General features: G+C 52.9%; 1 protein-coding gene across 1 annotated transcript; it reads right to left on the bottom strand.

Annotated features, from left to right (window-relative positions):
* Positions 1–177: 177 nt before the first annotated feature.
* On the bottom strand, positions 178–9,546 carry DOLPP1 (dolichyldiphosphatase 1). Its single transcript, XM_019970992.2, has 8 exons — positions 9,425–9,546; positions 5,445–5,545; positions 5,152–5,236; positions 4,962–5,061; positions 4,636–4,734; positions 3,984–4,112; positions 3,396–3,485; positions 178–1,638 (listed from the first exon to the last, which is right to left on the bottom strand). Exons 1-8 carry the CDS (start codon positions 9,498–9,500, stop codon positions 1,602–1,604), a joined length of 717 nt encoding a protein of 238 aa, XP_019826551.2. The 5' UTR covers positions 9,501–9,546; the 3' UTR covers positions 178–1,601.
* Between the last annotated feature and the right edge of the window lie 10,500 nt (positions 9,547–20,046).

Raw genomic sequence — 20,046 nt, 5'->3', positions numbered from 1 at the left:
GTGTGAAGTGTCGCAGAGGCCATTGCAATCCTGGCTTTGGGGGCTGGAGGGGATTAGATGTCTCGGAGATCCCTAGGATTTTTTGGTCTTCGCCACACACCTTTGCCCTTCAGGGTCATGTCCCCACAGCTGTGTCCCAGCCCCCTCCCATCAGCTCAGTAAACGTGCTCAAGCTGCCAGAGTTCAAGATTTTATTTTAAAACAGTAAACAATTTCATTGATTTTTCTTAAGTCAAACCACCTCACACTTGGCTTGTCTCAGGCAAAAAAAGTAAAAAAAATAAGGGAAAGAAAGGAAAATGTGGGGACCGATCAACCTTCTCCAAAATTAGGCCCCTGGTCCTGGTGTCTGGAATGGCTTTGGACACTGTCTTGAACAAATGAGAAAAGAAAGCACCAAAATATTGTGCTTCAGCAGCAGGTTAATAACCTCCATAAAGAAAAGGTGGCGGGGATGGGGGGGAGGAGGGGGATCGGAACGCAGATCCTGAGCAGCCTGGTTCAGCTCTAGAAGCTTCCGAGTTTGGAAGCATCTCCTCTCCACAACTCCATTTCAAAGAGACATCAAGATTGGGAGGAGCTGGCCTCTGAGCTGGGCCCTGGGGATCTGCGAATCACACCCCTGACACAGGCCAGGGCGACCCAAGCAGGTTCCAAGCCTCTCCGAGAGGGTGGGAAGGACAAGGAATGCTCAGAGCACACAGAGGGCAGGCTGGGGGGATGGTGGGGGGACAAGACAGCAGGCCACCGCCTCACTCCCCTCGCCAGTTCCCACTCCCTCTGCAGTTTGTTGGAGATGAAAATGAACCGCTTCCGGACAGCGGGACAGGAAAGAGCTGTAAACAGCTTGGGTTTGCTCACCCACATGTGCAGGCTCTTTTTGTCAGAGAGGGACCACTGTCTTGGGGACAGGGGACCAGAGAAAGCCCTTGTGATGCAGGGTCGATGCGGGCAGGACACAAGGACAGCAGCGCCAGACGCGCGCTCTCTCTGGGCCCGGCCCCACGCAGGAAACACTGACCGAGGTTCTGGAATGGCATTGGCGGCAGGAAGGGCGTGGGGATGCTCCCTCCAGGGCCCCCAGGCAGGCCACCTCTCAGGCCCAGGAAAAAGGGCCTGGGGAGCTGACCCGGGCCCCTCAGTACGCAAGGAGGCCCCCACAGAGCAGGCTCTGCTAGCCTCCTCTCCAAAATCCCATCTGCCTTTGACAAAACCCAAAAATAAATAGTGTGCATTTTTCACGCCACCTGGATTTCCTGGCTCTGTGACCAGAGGTGCGAGCCCTCCTTCTCTACCCCACACCCCGGTGCCCATGCCAAGGGCACTCTCTGCCCGACCGGGGACTGGCAGCAGCACTGCGAGGGTCTCTGGCCATGAGCCCCCTCCCCCGCCAGCAGCAGGCCCTCCAAGGTCCTGGCTGAGGGGCTGGCTCAGCCCTTTGGTCCACTGTGTTCATCAAAACTAAAATAAGCAAAAAAAAGGCTCCACTCGGTGACTTGGATCTGTAGAGGTCTCTGCTTCGTCCCTGCCTGTCATTCCATCCATCCTGCAAGGCATCATGCAGGCCAGATCTGGAGGCTGGAGCCAGCCACGCTCACCCGTCACTGCAGCTTCGTCCCCAGCTTGCGCTGTCTGTTCCTACAAAATGGGGGTGGGGGCTCAAATGAGGTGGCTCCTGGCGTTCAGTGAGCCGCCCCCTCAGCTGTCCCCTTCCTACCCCCAATCCCATCAAAATGAGTGAATGCCCGCTCCCAGGGGCCCCCGGGGTCAGCATGAGCCGGGCCAATAGGAGCTCGTGCTCAGGGACCTGGGACTTGGGGCAAAGGGAGGGTCAGTGTCTCTGCTGGACCTGCACCCCAGGTACTCAGCTCTGGAGTCCAAATGCAGAGCCAGGAGCCAGGGGCAGGGCTGAGGCCAGGATGAGAGAACAGAGGCATGAGGGACCTGGCTGGATTCCACAAAGTCTGGGGAGCTCCCACTCACAAGTGGGATTCTGTTATTATCAACCGAAACAGACAAGAAGATAGTTGAGTTCTCCTTCTGGGATGTATAGAAGCACAAAGAGGGGAACTGCTGACCCAGTGGATCTCAGTACCTGATTTGGGGGTCTGGCTGTGCCTACAATGGGCTCAGGAACCTGAGGGAAGCAGGGATAGTCCTGTTCCTGGCCTGGCTGAGGTTCAGATAGGAGGATGGGGCTCGTCAAGAGTCCCACCTGAAATGCAGAAACCCAACTGCACCCACGGGTCCTGGATGATGCAGTCCCAGCCTCACCCTCTGGCCAGCCTCCTTCTTCCCCTGGGCTCTGGCCACATCTGCCTCTATCTGCTGACTCAGAAGCTTTACACAAGCTGTTTCCTATGCTGACAGCATTCTCCCTGCCAAACCCCAACTCCAATGGTCCCGCTTTCTCCCACCATGCCCAGCCAACATGGCCAACCACCCCACCCCCGAATCACGTTCCTGCCGTGGGCTCTCAGGACCAAGGCACTGGTCACACAGGTAGGCGCCTGATTCCTTGTGACCACCCCCTGCCTGCCCCCAGCACACAGCCTGGCACAGAGCAGGGGCACGTGGAAGTTTCGGTGAACACAGGGAGGGGCGGGGTGGCTCCAGGAGCCAGGTGGAGAGCCTGGGCCAGCTGCAGCCTCCCACCAGTAATGGGATTGCCTGTTCTAACCCCCTCAAATCCCCTTTCCTCGCGGAGACGGGGCTTTACCTCTAAGTTCATTAGGATAATATGGACCATGATGTCCTGGACACATGTCCCGACTGGGGGGCCCCACCCTATAGCTCCTCTCACCAGGAACCCAGGGCTCCTCAGGAAACCTCCCAGGCTTGCATGGGAGCCCAACCTTGCCTCAGCTCCCCTCTGAACCTGGGAAGGAGCCAAGCCTTCCCCACCCCAGCTGGCACCCCACCCAGGATTTCAAGTGCATGGAAAGGAGAGCTGAGTCAGAAAGTAGCAAAGTCAGCTCCATCCTGACTCGCTGTGCAACCTCTGGTGCCCCTAACTCGCTGTGCCTCAGTTTACCCTTCCACAGGAAAGGGTCTGGACAGAACAGCCCCGAAGGACCCCCTGAGAGTCTTGGCCGCCCAGCTCTCTGGTTCTGGGCCACAGAGGTTAAAAGCATGGCTCTGGGCTCAACAGCCTGGGTTCCCAGTCTGGCTCCCACACCTGCAGTCTACATATCCTCAGTCAAGTGACTCCTCTCTGAGCCTCAGTTTTCTCATCTGTAAAATGGGGTCCAGGGGAGGACTCAGTGAGGCAGTATAAGAAAAGTGCTTAGACAAAGGTCTGCTTCTTGGGGTGCCTTCCAGAAACAGGACCAGTGCTGCCTGAGGGCTGTGCCCCACTGAGCCAGGACCTGGTGACTGCAGTCCCCTTGACTTACCTGGCTTCTGCTCGGGTTACTGTGTATTCAAACCAGAGGACATTGGGAATAAGGCTCGTGTCTCGGATTAGGAAGAACTCAGAGATAGGCCTGGAGAGACAGACACCCAGAAAGCCAGGACCACATCAAGGTCTGTCACTGAGCTGGACGTCCCCCCCACCACTGGGCCAGCAACACACCCTCCCCCTGCTGATCAGAATCTTTGCCTGGCCCGTGCTCCCAGGGCCACTGAGAGACTCAGATGGGCCACAGCTGTGACACTCGGGCAGGGACATGGCCCCAAGGTACATACAGCCCAGAAGGACACACGCTGCTTTCCAAGTCCCCGAGAGGCCAGGCAAGGACAGAGGCTGGCACCTCGGCTTCTGGACTGAGAAAACCCCTGGGGGAGATAGAAGCCAGGTGAACGGGCCCTGCTCCCTACGCCCACCAGAGGCCTGGGCACTGGGGCCCTCCCCGGGAGACTGAGGCTGGGGTCAGCACGTCTGGGTCCCCCCACTGATGGCCCCTTGGGAGGAGGGGGCCCAGGACATAGTGTCTGGGACGGTGGTGGGACAGGGGACAGCAACACAGGCGGGAGGCAGTTACCAGGCTGCTATCCTAGGGAACAGCGGGGTGAGGACCTCCTGGGTGAAGACGAACCAGGCGACGGCCATCAGGCCCCCAGCGACGGCCCCGTAGAGCACTTGCCCCCAGGTATGGTACAGCAGGTAGACCCTGGGCCAAGGGCAGAGGCAAGTTCACAGAGCTGGCCGCACATAAGCCTGCACGGCCTGCGCCCCACGCCCGAGTGCCAGCTCCCCTGGGGACCCCTGCACGCACACGGGAGACACCCCCAGAGAGGACAGAGTCCTGGGGCCACACGGACTCAGAGCTGCTTCCAGAATTAGGCAAGGGGCCACACCCCAACAGGGGCTCCCGATGCTATAGAGGTGAAGGGACAGCGTGGCGGGGACACGTCCAGCCCTCGAACTTGGGAGTTTGTCTGTGAGGGACTGCTTCAGGACATGGGAACAGATGGCTGACGCTGGGACCACGGGTCCCACCAACAGCAGAGAGCAAGGATTGGGAGGCAAGGGACAGCTGGAGCCCTGGCCTTTTAAACTAGAGGCTGGGGGCCCCCTTCCTGGTCCTGCCCATAGGCTCCAGGGCTCGGGTCCACCGTGAGGTCCCAGAATCCAGCCAGACCTCAATGGGCAGAGTCAGGGCGGGGATGGGGGGCCTCTACCTCCCGCTGTACCTGCTGTAGGAGACTAGAAAGGCCACGGTGAGGAGACCCAGCGAGACCACGTGCCTCCACAGCAAGTCCAGGAATCTGGCGTTGTTCGTTTGGTGCATTCTGGGAAAACAACCCTGTCAGGCGGCCTCAGCCCACAGCCTGGGGCCCTGGCCCCTGGCCCCTGCACACACAGCCCCTGGCCCCACATCTGCAGGCTCCCTGGGCGCCTCCTGCCTTCGCTGGAGCTCCTCCCACCCCCAGGAGAGGCCAAGCCCCAGCCAGCGGGCATCCCAAGTGCTCGCAGCACTTTGGGTCCCCGGCAGAGCCCGGGCGGGAAAGAAGCTCACCTTAAATACAGAAAAAGGAAGGAATAGATGGAGAAGAACCACATAAACTGGGAGTGACTGGAGGGCATCCCGTACTTGGTGCCCACTGCCGTGTGGGGACCTGGGGAGGAGAGAGAACAGGGCATGGTGAGGGGACGCAGGCCTCCCCGGGACACGCTCACCTGGGGGACTCCCGAGGCCCGGGCCCTACCTCCACAGGGCCGTGGCTCCTGGATGACGTGTTTGATCAGCCAGTTGACCCCCTCGTTGAGCGCCAGGCCCCCCAGGAACGAGATCTGCCGGGAAGACGTGTAGTCAGTGGGGCCTCTGGGTAACCTGCCGGCTTCTGACTGAGCCTCCCAGCCCCGGGGACAACCTGGAACCAGCCAGGAGGCTCCACACATTTCAAGAGAGGTGGCGGCGTGGAAGGGAAAGCTAAGCACCTGGGATGGGATGGGGAGGCCCCTCCTCCCCGGGGTGGGGCCGTGGCGCAGCGGGACTCACCGTGTGCAGCTCCCGCTTGAATATAATGAGGGTCACGAAACCAACAATGACAAATACGGGGCTGAGGCTCAGGTAGGCGAGGACGTGGCCAGAGAGGTCACCTGGGAAGACAGGGAGGACAAGGTGAGGACAGGATCGAAGGCGGCCTGGCCCCAAGCAAGTCAAGTCGGGCCTGGGGCAGAGAGGCGGTCCCAGCAGGGCCCCAGAGGGCAGGGCCAGGTGCCTGACTGGGGGCGCCTCTGGGTACTGGCTGACCACACCACCTCGGGCACAGACAGTGTGCCAGGGTGTTTACTGAGCCCTCAAATTCACAGATTGTGAGTGTGAAGCAGGTACGTCACTGGGCCCATTCCACAGATGAAGCCACTGAGTCCCAAAGGAGTCACATGACTGGTCCAAAGTCACACATGCAGGAAGGAGGCGGGATCTGACTAAAACCCAGAGGAGGAGATGGTTGGATAGCATCACCGACTCAGTGGACATATGAGCTTGAGTAAACTCCAGGAGTTGGAGTTGGACAGGGAGGCCTGGCGAGCTGCAGTCCATGGGGTTGCAGAGTCGGAGACGACTGAGCGACTGAACTGAACTAAACTTACCCATTATCTCGCCAAAGCAGGAATGTGAACCTGGCTTTGTCAGGCCCCAGAGGCTGGACTCTGGACCAGGAGACAGCCCAGCAGGCACATGGATGCCTCTGGAACACAGCACTGTGCTGAGATGGCCCCAGCCAAGCCCTGGGCCTCCAGGGGAACCTGGCACTCTCTGGACAGCACATGGACTTGGGTCTACACTGCAGACTCGGACAGGGAGCAAGGCCGGTCTGCTTTGCCCACTACAGCCGCCTGTTGCAGTAACGGCTACCCACTGCCTCTCTACTGGCAAAAAAAATGGCCGCCTATTGGCTGCTGCCTTCTACCCTCAGAAAGGCCTGGGAGAGGAGGCAGTGTGAGGATCCTGAAGCCAGCCAACAAGAGCCAGTGCCCCCTTGCTCGAGGGCAGGGCTGACACCGAGTCCAAAGGCTGCCCTCGCCCCTGGCGGCAGGGTGGCTACGTGGCCACTCTGGGGTCAGAGTGTGTGGCTCAGTGCCCATGCCAGCACTGGTGGCTACACGGACTCTGGCAAGGACTGTACCTCCCTGACCCGCAGCTCTTTCACCTGTGAACCAGGGATATCAGTACCCACCTCCCCCACCCATGGGAGCTTTCATGTGACCAGGCCTGTGTGATACCCGGCTTGGTCGCTGGCACCCAGGGCACTTGTAGGTTTGGAGAACACAGCATCGAGAAATGGCCCCACCACCAGCCTGGCCTCGCACAGGCAGCTGGGAGGTACCCACACAGGGCCGAGCCCCGCTTCCAGGCTGAAGAGGTGGGCACACACCTGGCCTTGCCCACACTTACCCAGGGTAGGGCAGGCTTGGAACTGGCCTTGGAGAACTGGTCAGATAGTGCTGCCCCAGGCCCGCTGAGTGACACCGAGGTGAGGCTCTTCCGTCTTCCGGGGCTCTGTCCCCTCATCCACTCAGTGGCCCAGCCCTGAGACTCTGGGTCTCTCAGCTATCCCCCTGGTGCCCAGGAACCCTGGGTCGTGCAGACAGGAAGTGGGTGGCACCCCCAAACCTTTGGCCACCTCCATGGCCTGTCCCACAGCAAGCACTACCTTTGGAACCTGCTGCAGATGCTCTCAGTGACTCTGGCCTCACCATTCTCCGATCGAAGCCCCCAGTGGCTCTCTCTGCCCTTGGGATAAGTCCCACCTCAGCCGAGCTCATCATGCCCTGCAATCTTGGCCCTGCTTGCCTCCCACCCTCTGCTCCACTTCCAGGGTCTACATTCTAGTTCCCCAAATACACCGGGCTCTGCCCTACTTCCGGACTCTGGCACACAGTTTCCCACGCCTGGGAGGCTGTCTGAGTTAACACAACATAAATTAAGCACCCACCACAGTGGCAAAAAAAAAAAAAGACACTTTCCTGCCATTGCAGAGCTCTCAGAATCTGTAACCAGGGCGTCATTTATGACACCACTCATTAGTGGAGACATCTGTCCAGTATCTGTCTCTCTCTCTAGAGAGCAGGCACCATGAGTGCAGGAGTGGGATCCCTACACCCCACTCGACCCCCAAACCCAGCACAGCACTCGACACTTAACCAGGCTCTAAAATGATGTTAGGGCTTCTGTGGTGGTTCAACAGTAAAGATTCTGCCTGCCAATGCAGGAGACATGGGTTCAATCTCTGGGTTGGAAGATCCCCTGGAGGAGGAAATGACAACCCACTCCAGTATTCTTGTCTGGAGAATTCCAAGGACAGAGGAGCCTGGCGGGCTACAGTCCATGGGGTGGCCAAGAGTCAGACACGACTTAGCAACTAAACAAAAACAAAATCATCTTAAATGAACGGAGGAAGGAAACAAGCGTCAGTGTAATGAGGGCTGTGAAGGAGAAGTTCAGGGGGGTCACAAAAGAATTAGCAGGGGACTGGAAGACCCCCAGAGAAGAGGCCCTCAGGCTCAGCCAGGTCCCTCCTCTGGTCCCTGAAAAGGGTCCTTCATCATAGCCTGAGTCATGCTGCTCACATCTGCCAGGTTCCTTCCTTTCACTGTGAGCACCCAGAAAAGCTACTCCCTGCCCAGGGAGAGGAAATCATGAAGATGCTGAGACCTTAAGATAAGACTCTTCCCTTTTCCAGGCCACAGTTTCCCTCCTGTATAGTGGGTTTTATTGTCGCCTCCCCCCTCACCAGTCCAGGAGTTCAGGTACATATCCATCTGTTCACCATCCAAAACACAGAGCAAGCCCAGTGCCTGACATTCAGGAGGTGCTCAGTGGACACCAGCTGAATGAATGACGGGTGAACGGTGGGCAGGCAGGCAGATGGCAAGCTAGAGCAATAGTAGGGCCGCCCCACACCCCACTAGAACCCAGAACACCTAGGGTCAAAGTTCCCTGGCATCCAGCCCTGGAGCCCTCAGCAGGGCTAGGTTCTCACGTCTCTGCACGAGCAAGCCCTTCCTGGGGCCACCAGGGCTCACTGAGAGGACGCCCCCCCTCCCCCTGCCAGCCTCACCCTACACCCAACCATCCTACACAGAGATGGAGGCGTGGGCTTGAGAGGGTCCTGGGAAGGCGGGATCACGTTCATTGCAGTTATTTCTTGAATGTTTACTCTATGCCAGGCACTGCACTCAGCATTTCTCATACCTCCTGTTTCTGATTCTCGCACCACCACTAGAAGGGAGGCACTGTGATCAGTTCCACTTTGAAAAGGCACAGAGGGGTGAAGTCACTTGCACGAGACCACGGCTTGAACTCTGACCCCAAGGCCCAAGCTCTAAACCGCCTCCGGAACAGGTCACTCCAAGACCTGCCAGGTAGAAAGCCCTGAGCTTCTACAGCTGGGTCCAATGGGAAGCTCCAGAGGTTGTCTGCCCCCACCCCCACCAGGTCCCCTGAGTTGTGGAGCAGTGCCCTGCCCAGGGCGTGGCATCAGAAGTACTCCAACAACGAAGAGCTGCCTGGCCTCGATTTGCACGCTCCCAGCAATGGAGAGCTCTTTCTTACGGCTGCCCAATAGCACTGTTTGCAGAAAGCAGGCACTCCCTACGCGCCGGGGAGAAAGTCCAGTCTCTCCGGCTCCGAGAAGGGCAGAGAAGAAAGGCCCTGGTCCAGGCCAGTTATCCTTTCCTACCTCACCCAGACCACCGCCCCATGACAGCCCACCGGCGCCCCAGGACCCAGGGGAGCTCCCCGGACGCGCAGCCGTAGAGTGCGCGAGAGACGCTCACAATTTTGCCCAGCTCATCGCCACACCACTGCGCCTGCGCGGCGCGCGCGCCGGCCGAACCCCTCCAAGGCTCACTATTTGACAGTTCCCACCCGGGTGCCCCGGCGCCCCCTCCGCGGGCTTGCGCCTGACAGAGCACCAGGCACTGATAGGCCGGCCTCGGGAAGTCGTCCTCGGAGCCGGGGTTGCCTTTTACCTGCAGGATATTCGACGTGGGTGAGGGTCACCGGCCGCCATGAAGCGGGGAGCGAGCACTGTCCGTCCGCTGCCATCTTACCCGGAGACCGGGCTTCGCCCAGTAGCCAATGGGGAGCCAGGGGGGCGGTGGTCCTGACCTATCACGCCGGAGAGGCTCCGCTCACCCAATCGGAGACCGATACAGGTAGCGGCGCAGCCATTCAGAGTGCAGGCCGTGGGGCTGGCCCGTACGGCGAATCAGAAGGCAGGGCCCCTAGGAGCCTTTTAGCCGTCCCAGCCAGCGCCCAATCCGGGGCGAGCGCAGGTAAGTGCCTGACCAATCAGAGAAGAGGAGGGTTTCGACGAACAACAGGGGGCAGAACAGCCAATCAGAAGGTGAGACCGGCTCGCCGTGTGGGCAGGGCGGGCCAATCAGCCTCTAGCTTGGGGGGCGTGTTGAATTTTTGGTGGGAGCTTTGGTTTTGGGGGACCTTCGCGGAGTGAAGTCTGCCTCAGTACTCTGATCCCGCCCGGGGTCTGCATGTGCCTGGGCTCCCGTCAGAGCGCGTGCTCGAAAAGGGGAGGCAACCTCGTCACGTTGGGGTCTGAATTCATCTACTCTTAGTTATAAGAGTAAACTGAGGCCAGAGACTCAAGGGAAATTTATTTTCCTTTGCCCTTTTTAATGACCGGCAACAGGACAGATCACAAAAGACGGACGACCTTTCTATTAAAGGTGGGAGGCAGGGTGGGGGAGGGAAATCCCTGGGCGGGATGCACAAATCAGCTCCCCAAGGTGCTTTATGGGACAGAAGCTTAACTAATGCTGAATCGATGCGTAATTGAAATTAAGAGACTCCGTTCCTCATTGCATTCGGTTAACACTGATTCAGTCACATTTATGCTGCTTAATGAGGCATCTTGGAAGCAAACACCTATACCTCAGTTTTCCCAAAATATTCCTCTCAGCGTCCAACATGGCGTTGCGTGAATTAACCAGGGCTTACCGCCCACCTCTCCCTCTCCTACCCTCACTATCTCTCCGACTAGATTGCAGTGCTTACAGTCCAGGTAAGGTGCCCGGCTCCTCTTGTCTACTATCCTTTGAACATGCTGTTCTGTCTGCCTGGAATGCATCACTTCTTCTGCCCTCCTCTGCCTGGCCAAGTCTGGCTCAAGTGTCTAATCTCACTTAGAGGTTTCCATGGCCAGGAAAGGGGCTTTCACTGGGCTCCCACCGTTGCATCTCCTCTCCTACCCCAGCACTGACCACCACTGGACTGTAACTGACTCCTTGTCTGTCTTTCCCAGTAAACAATGGTTCTCTGAATTCATGCAGCTGCCAAGATCAGCTTGTAGAAAATAGGGCCTGCTTGAGCAACTTCAGCTGCATGCAACAAATTCTGATCAATTTTCTTTTCAAAACTTTTATTCTGCTACAAATATTTTCTAATGTTCCTTGTTATGGCTTCTTAGATACACCCATCATTTAAAAGTGGACATTTAATTTCCAGATACACGGGGTTTAAGGTATCTTTGGTATTAATTTCTCATTTTGGTATTCAGATCAGTCGCTCAGTCGTGTCCGACTCTGCGACCCCATGAATCGCAGCACGCCAGGCCTCCCTTCCATCACCATCTCCCAGAGTTCACTCAGACTCACGTCCATCGAGTCAGTGATGCCATCCAGCCATCTCATCCTCTGTCGTCCTCTCTTCCTCCTGCCCCTAATCCCTCCCAGCATCAGAGTCTTTTCCAATGAGTCAACTCTTCCCATGAGCTGGCCAAAGTACTGGAGTTTCAGCTTTAGTATCACTCCTTCCAAAGAACACCAAGGACTGATCTCCTTTAGAATGGACTGGTTGGATCTCCTTGCAGTCCAAGGGACTCTCAAGAGTCTTCTCCAACACCACAGTTCAAAACCATCAATTCTTCGGCACTCAGCTTTCTTCACAGTCCAACTCTCACATGCATACATGACCACAGGAAAAACCATAGCCTTGACTAGACGGACCTTTGTTGGCAAAGTAATGTCTCTGCTTTTCAATATGCTATCTAGGTTGGACGTAACTTTTCTTCCAAGGAGTAAGCGTCTTTTAATTTCATGGCTGCAGTCACCATCTGCAGTGATTTTGGAGCCCCAAAAAATAAAGTCTGACACTGTTTCCCCATCTATTTCCCATGAAGTGATGGGACCAGATGCCATGATCTTCATTTTCTGAATGTTGAGCTTTAAGCCAACTTTTTCACTCTCCTCTTTCACTTTCATCAAGAGGCTTTTTAGTTCCTCTTCACTTTCAGCCATAAGGGTGGTGTCATCTGCATATCTGAGGTTATTGATATTTCTCCCAGCAATCTTGATTCCAGCTTGTGTTTCTTCTAGCCCAACATTTCTCATGATGTACTCTGCATATAAGTTAAATAAGCAGGGTGACAATATACAGCCTTGACGTACTCCTTTTCCTATTTGGAACCAGTCTGTTGTTCCATGTCCAGTTCTAACTGTTGCTTCCTGACCTGCATATAGGTTTCTCAAGAGGCAGGTCAGGTGGTCTGGTATTCCCATCTCTTTCAGAATTTTCCACAGTTGATTGTGATCCACACAGTCAAAGGCTTTGGCATAGTCAATAAAGCAGAAATATATATTTTTCTGGAACTTTCTTGCTTTTTCCATGATCCAGCGGATGTTGGCAATTTGATCTCTGGTTCCTCTGCCTTTTCTAAAACCAGCTTGAACATCTGTTAGTTCATGGTTCACGTATTGCTGAAGCCTGGCTTGGAGAATTTTGAGCATTACTTTACTAGCGTGTGAGATGAGTGCAATTGTGCAGTAGTTTGAGCATTCTTTGGCATTGCCTTTCTTTGGGATTGGAATGCAAACTGACCTTTTCCAGTCCTGTGGCCACTGCTGAGTTTTCCAAATGTGCTGGCATATTGAGTGCAGCACTTTCACAGCATCATCTTCCAGGATTTGGAATAGCTCAACTGGAATTCCATCACCTCCACTAGCTTTGTTCATAGTGATGCTTTCTAAGGCCCACTTTACTTCACATTCCAGGATGTCTGGCTCTAGGTAAGTGATCATACCATCATGATTATATTGGTCGTGAAGATCTTTTTTGTACAATTCTTCTGTGTATTCCTGCCACCTCTTCTTAATATCTTCTGCTTCTGTTGGGTCCATACCATTTCTGTCCTTTATCGAGCCCATCTTTGCATGAAATATTCCCTTGGTATCTCTAATTTTCTTGAAGAGATCTCTGGTCTTTCCCATTCTGTTGTTTTCCTCTATTTCTTTGCATTGATCGCTGAGGAAGGCTTTCTTATCTCTTTTTGCTATTCTTGGAACTCTGCATTCAGATGCTTATATCTTTCCTTTTCCCCTTTGCTTTTCGCTTCTCTTCTTTTCACAGCTATTTGTAAGGCCTCCCCAGACAGCCATTTTACTGTTTTGCATTTCTTTTCCATGGGGATGGTCTTGATCCCTGTCTCCTATACAATGTCATGAACCTCAGTCCATAGTTCATCAGGCACTCTATCTATCAGATCTAGTCACTTAAATATAATTCTCACTTCCACTGTATAATAAGGGATTTGATTCAGGTCATACCTGAATGGTCTAGTGGTTTTCCCTACTTTCTTCAATTTAAGTCTGAATTTGGCAATAAGAAGCTCAAGATCTGAGCCACAGTCAGCTCCCAGTCTTATTTTTGCTGCCTGTATAGAGCTTCTCCATCTTTGGCTGAAAAGAATATAATCAATCTGATTTCAGTGTTGACCATCTGGTGATGTCCATGTGTAGAGTCTTCTCTTGTGTTGTTGGAAGAGGGTGTTTGCTATGACCAGTGTGTTCTCTTGGCAAAAACTCTATCAGTCTTTGCCCTGTTTCATTCCGTATTCCAAGGCCAAATTTGCCTGTTATTCCAGGTGTTTCTTGTCTTGCTACTTTTGCATTCCAGTCCCCTGTAATGAAAAGGACATCTTTTTTGGGTGTTAGTTCTAAAAGGTCTTGTAGGTCTTCATAGAATCGTTCAACTTCAGCTTCTTCAGCATTACTGGTTGGGGCATAGACTTGGATTACTGTGATATTGAATGGTTTGCCTTGGAAACGAACAGAGATCATTCTGTCGTTTTTGAGATTGCATCCAAGTACTGCATTTCGGACTCTTGTTGACCATGATGGCTACTCCATTTCTTCTGAGGGATTCCTGCCCGCAGTAGTAGATATAATGGTCATCAGAGTTAAATTCACCCATTCCAGTCCATTTTAGTTCGCTGATTCCTGGAATGTCAACATTCACTCTTGCCATCTCCTGTTTGACCACTTCCAATTTGCCTTGATTCATGGACCTAACATTCCAGGTTCCTATGCAATATTGCTTTTTAGAGCATCAGACCTTGCTTCTATCACCAGTCACATCCACAACTGGGTATTGTTTTTGCTTTGGCTCCATCCCTTCCTTCTTTCTGGAGTTATTTCTCCACTGATCTCCAGTAGCATATTGGGCCCCTACTGACCTGGGGAGTTCCTCTTTCAGTATCCTATCATTTTGCCTTTTCATACTGTTCATGGGGTTCTCAAGACAAGGATACTGAAGTGGTTTGCCATTCCCTTCTCCAGTGGACCACATTCTGTCAGACCTCTCCACCATGACCCACCCGTCTTGGGTGGCCCCACAGGGCATGGCTTAGTTTCATTGAATTAGACAAGGCTGTGGTCCTTGTGATCAGATTGACTAGTTTTCTGTGATTATGGTTTCAGTGTGTCTGCCCTCTGATGCCCTCTTGCAACACCTACCATCTTACTTGGGTTTCTCTTACCTTGGACGTGGGGTATCTCTTCACGGCTGCTCCAGCAAAGTGCAGCTGCTGCTCCTTACCTTGGACAAGGGGTATCTCCTCATGGCCACCCCTCCTGACCTTGAACGTAGAGCAGCTACTCTAGGCCCTCCTGCGCCCGCGCAGCCACCGCTTCTTGGACATGGGGTAGCTCCTCCTGGCCGCCACCCCTGACCTCAGACACGGGGTAGCTCCTCCCGGCTGCCGCCCCTGACCTCGGACGTGGGGTAGCTCCTCCTGGCCGACACCCCCTGACCTCGGACGTGGGGTAGCTCCTCTCGGCCACGCTTGTGCGCCATCGCAGCCGCCTGCACTATGGGCTCCTCAAGCCAGGAATACTGGAATGGGTGGTCATGCCCTCCTCTAGGGGATCTTTCCCACCCAGGGATCAAACCCATGTCTCCTGTGTCTCCTGTATTAAAGACAGATTCTTTACCCACTGAGCCACCTGGGAAGCCCATCATTTTGGTATTAATTTCTCATTTAAATGCTTTCTTCTCTGCAGTCACCCTCTATGTTTTTTCAGTCCTTTAACTTTATTGAGGCTTTAAGTGGGTAAGTCAAAGATCTCGGTAAATGTCCCATTGCACTTGAAAATATGAGTTATTTTCAAATATCTTTCGATATTGATTTCTAACATAATTCCACAGTAATGTTAGACTCTGTATGATTTCAATACCTTTACACCATGAAATTTTTGCACCTTGTTTTATGTCCCTGTGTCTCCTGATGTATAGTCATGGGAACTTGAATAGAACTTGTATCCTGCTGGTGTGTGAAAATAGTATAACTCTTAATTATGTTGATTTGGTTGATAGTGCTTTTCAGGCTTACTGTAGCCTTCTGCTTTTCTGTCTATTCATTCTATTATTTTTTGACAGTGTGATACTGAAACTCCAACTAAAAATCTTAATCTACTTAAAAATAATTGTAATATATAGTGGAACTATATGTAACTTTGTTGTGTATTTCCCAAGTCTCCTGTAAATTTGTTATCATACTTTGATAATTTAAAAACAAGAAAGAAAAAATATATATATAAGATATATGAAGCAGGAAACTGTGACTACATAACTTAAAGAAAAACTGACCAATAAAACTGATCTGGGGGGAAAAAAAAGAAAATGGCGCCTGGATTGAGCCACTAGATCTGGGTTACAACCTAGGAGTCTACATTCTTGTTCCCCGGGATTCTGATGTAACTGGTTGCACCCGTAGTTGGCAAAGACCTGGGCAACGTGAAGTCAGGGCTTGTTATGTATTGGAGCCTGGCCCAGGCCGATGCTAGAAGACGTGCCTGATAGACAGCCTTATTGCTTGTCAGGAGAGGTGAGAATACAGCAGAGTGGCTCCCTGACCAGAGTGGCTTGCTCTGAGAACCAGCCAGACAGCTCGAGTCCACACCATGGACGGGGCTGGAAAGACTAGGGGGATGATGGTGACTCCGGAACCCACCAGCGAGCCAGGAGGTCCCCCGGGACTCCTCAGCTGGACTCAGCGCCCCATCTGGCCCAGCCTGGGCTTGTCTGGGTCAGCGGGCCCCACTTCCCTGCCACCTGCCCTCAGCTGCCTCAGGCACTGCCTCTGTTAGCTTCTGAGAGGCAGGAGGTGTGAGCTGTGAGTTTCCCAGAACAGTTCCCTGGGACTGGGCTGCCCCGTCTGGCTGCTTTGCCCCTCCCTGGTTAGAAGGCATTTCAGTGGGGAGAAGCCAAGTCCCTTAAAGCCAGGATCTTCTCACCTCAGAGAGAGTGTTGAGGAGGAAGTGGCCAGGGTGAGGAACTATATAATGAGAGGCAGTTAGCTGGGGTGAGGCTTTCCTGGTGGAGGGAACAGCACAATGAAATGGGCAAGGGAGAGGTGAGGGGCAGGCAGAGAGGGACCTGGCAGGGGCCTGGCCTCCCAAAATGTTGAGGACCACTCTTGGTGACCACAGAGGGGTCCTTGAAAGATGACTGTTGTTTGGTTTGGTTTTGCCTTAGGAGAAAAAAAAGCAAAAAGCATACCTTTCATACAGGAAAACCCAGAAATTGAATGTGTGTAGCTTGATGACGTTTCACAAACTATGTACACCTGTGTTACCAGAGCTCCAGGAGCTCTTGACACTCCATCTAGTCACCCCAGGGTGACCACCAACCCCACTGCCAGCCCCATACATTAGGTCGGTCTGCTTTGGGTACTTTCTGTAAGCTGACTCCTACAGTGTGTGTTTTGGGGGCGTGGCTCCTTTCACCAGCATTGTTTATGAGATCCGTGATGAAACCTCTGGCTGTAGTTCACTCACACTCGCTGTGTAGAGCTCCACGTTGTGAATGCACCATGGTTGACTTTCCATTCGAGTCTTGCTGGACTTTGGGGTGTTTCCAGATCTAGGAGGTTAGGAACGGTGTTTCTAGGAACAGCTTCCTGCAGATCTTTGGTGTACCAAGGGATGCTTTTCCAATGGAGATGTGCCTAGGAGCCAGGGCAGGGTCCCATGAGATGGCAGAGATGACAGGTCAGACCCGCTGTGTGGACGAGGAGCTGGATGGTACAGGCATGAATGCTGTGAGGGGAGCCCTGGGAGGCTGCAGGAGCCACCCGCCTCCTCCCTGAGCTGAGAGGTGGACCACTGATGCCCCTGGTATCTCTGAGAATCCTGGGAGGTTCTCCGTCCTTAGTCACTGGTGTTACCTCCACTGCAGCCTGCGAGGCAACTCTTCATTATGCTCAGTTTATAGCTGAGGACAGTAAGGCTCTGAGTGTCCCACCACTTGCCAGGTCACTTGGCTAATGTGTCACAGAGCCAGGATTTCAATCCTGTTCCGATGGATGGGCAGGCCCAGGTTTTGAACCACCTTGCATCCTGTCAACCGAACTGCAGACTGCCTCCTCCCACGGCCCACAGGAATCCTCAGACCAGCCCCAGCAATCCCGAGCAGAGCTGGGCTTTCACTTTGGCCTCTCCTCTAGAAGGGAGTTTACCGACAGGACAGCCCCCGGATTAGAGGCGCAAAGTCTAACCCTGTGCACCACACCCTAGCCACCCTGGCATGCGCTCAAAGTCCCTAAGAAAAAACTCTTACCCTCTCCAGGCCTGTTTCTCTGAAATGTGTCAGCTGCCATCCTCTAGATTAGAAGTTCATTCATGCATTTAAAGGACTGTTTGAGCTCCTAGGTGGTTGCCAGACCATGTCTCAGCATCAGGGGTGAAGAGAGAAGAATAAAGCATAAGAATGGCGATGCCTTGGAGAAACTGTTATTCCTGTGGAGGCTGTGAGACTCCTCAATCCTTAAGATGCAAAGAAGAAAGACAAATGGACTCAAAGTAGAAGTGACAGTTTTGGCTTCAAAACCTTTGAGAGGAGCCACTCATTGTGCATTAGAGGCTTCTACAAGTCAGAGCCTGGCATTCCAGACACCATGGAGGCAAGTCCTCAAGACACATTGTCTGGGACTTCCCCTGATGGTCCAGTGGCTAAGACGGTGCACTCCCAATGCAAGGATCCCTGGTTAGGGAACTAGATCGCACATGCAGCAACCAAGAGTCACTCATGCCACAACTAAAGATCCTGCATGCTGCAACTAAGACCTGGCACAGCTGTATAAATAAATAAATATTAAAAAAAATAAGTAAAACTGTCAATTCAAACATGTTTTTCAAAAAAGTTAAAGTCGCTCAGTTGTGTCTGACTCTCTGTGACCCCATGGACTATACAGTCCAGGGATTCTCCAGGCCAGAATACTGGAGGGGGCAGCCATTCCCTTCTCCAGGGGATCTTCCCAACTCAGGGATTGAACTTGGGTCTCCTGTATTGCAGGCAGATTCTTTACTACTGAGCCACCAAGGAAACCCACAAGCTCCCCTGGTTTGCAGCATGTGCTGATTTCCATGTAAACACTCTCTCCTGTGGCCACTGCTGTGATGGCACCAGACCAGGAGTTGGGACAAGATGAGCAGTCAGCTCTCGCTAGCAGATGGGGTGCAAGCCGGCTCCAGTGCCTCCACCGCTGCCCAGGTGACACCTAGAGCTGTGCTTGGCACACAGTAGGCACCCAGTGAATACTTTTCGAACAAATACTGCTGCTGCTGCTGCTAAGTCGCGTCAGTCATATCCAACTCTGTGCAACCCCATGATGGGAGCCCACCAGGCTCCCCCGTCCCTGGGATTCTCCAGTCAAGAACAACTGGAGTGGGTTGCCATTTCCTTCTCCAATGAATGAAAGTGAAAAGTGAAAGTGAAGTCGCTCAGTCGTGTCCGACTCTTAGTGACCCCATGGACTGTACCCTACCGGGCTCCTCCATCCGTGGGATTTTCCAGGCAAGAGTACTGGAGTGGGGTGCCACTGCCTTCTCCGGCGAACAAGTGAGCCTTCTTCAACTGTCCTGTCCCATTTGTGTGCCTGCCCTGAGAGCCATTTATATTGTAATTGAACCCGCTTTTACCGAGCAGTCGATGTGAACCATAAGTTGGGCCCAGACAATGCTACAAGATTTTATCTTCCACATCCCGCTCACACTGCACGGGAATCAATCTCATGGGTGATGCAGCAGAAGCCTAACGGGTTCAGGAGACATGGGTGTCCGTCCTGGGCTGCTGCCATCTTGCCTGTATGCAGGGGGGCAGTCGTCCTCCCCTCTCAATTTCCCCTTTCATCAGTCGGGGGATGGGGACTTCCCTGCAGGTCCAGCAGCTAAGACTGTGCTCCCAATGCAGGTGGCCCAGATTCCATCCCTGGTCAGGGAACTGGATCCCACATGCCGCAACTAAGAGTTCACATGCCGCAACTAAAGATCTCGCCTGCCACAACTAAGACCCGGTGCAGCCAAATAAACAAATATTAAACAAACAAACAAACAGGGAGACAAACAGAGGGGCTGGAATCTGTTACCTACTGTTGTGTAACAAGCCAGCCTCAAACCCAGTGCCTTAGGACCAGCAGCATTTTGGTAATAGTTTGACACCTCTGTAAAGTTATTCAAGTTACTAAAAACAACCATTTAAAGCCAGTGCATTCTATGGTATACAAATCATACCTTAATAAAGCTGTTTAAACACTTATTTGCCAGCATTGAGGGTATTAATAATTACATCTGCTTGAGTATGGAATCAGTAGAGGGGAACAATCAAATACTTACCCTCTTTTTAGGTTGAACTGGGGTCTGTCTCCAGTTAATCAGGAAAAGCTTTTCAGAATCCTAACAGGTATTAGAGAGCTAGTGCTCATTTTTAAGGTGTGATGTTTGTATTGTGATTATGCCAGAGAACTACCTTATTTTAAGATAAATCTTTTCAAGTAGTTTAGGGAGGAAGCACAAGCCTAAAACTTACTCCAAAATATTTTCTAAAAGGACTGTATGCACGAAACAACTCTGGAAAGATGTTAATTACTGACTCGAAGTGTGGATTTATGGGTGTGCTTTATATGTTTTTTAATTTCTGTACACTTAAAATTTTCAAAAAATACAGAAAAGCTTTCAAGTACAGTGGTCCCAGCTTATCCAGTTTTGCTTTCCAAGACTGCACTTACCCTCAGTCAACCACAGTCTGAAAATATTACATGGAAAATTCCAGAAATAAATAATTCATAAGTTTTAAAATGCACACCGTTCCGTGCAGTGTGATAAAATCTCGTGCTGTCTCGAGCCATCCTGCTCCGTTGCCATCTGGATGCGAATCATCCTTCCGTCTGGCGCACCCATGCTGTCTACCCTACCTGCCTTTTAGTCACTTAACAGCCCTCTGCATTATCAGAATGGCTGTCACAGCATCACAGTGCTTGTGTTTGAGCCACTCTGTTTTACTAAATAGTGGTCCCCAAGCA

Source organism: Bos indicus, chromosome 11 (assembly GCF_029378745.1).
Source record: "Bos indicus isolate NIAB-ARS_2022 breed Sahiwal x Tharparkar chromosome 11, NIAB-ARS_B.indTharparkar_mat_pri_1.0, whole genome shotgun sequence".
Lineage (NCBI taxonomy): Eukaryota > Metazoa > Chordata > Mammalia > Artiodactyla > Bovidae > Bos > Bos indicus.
The sequence above is the reverse complement of the archived record's forward strand: the minus strand, read 5'-3'. Positions and strand labels throughout refer to the sequence as shown.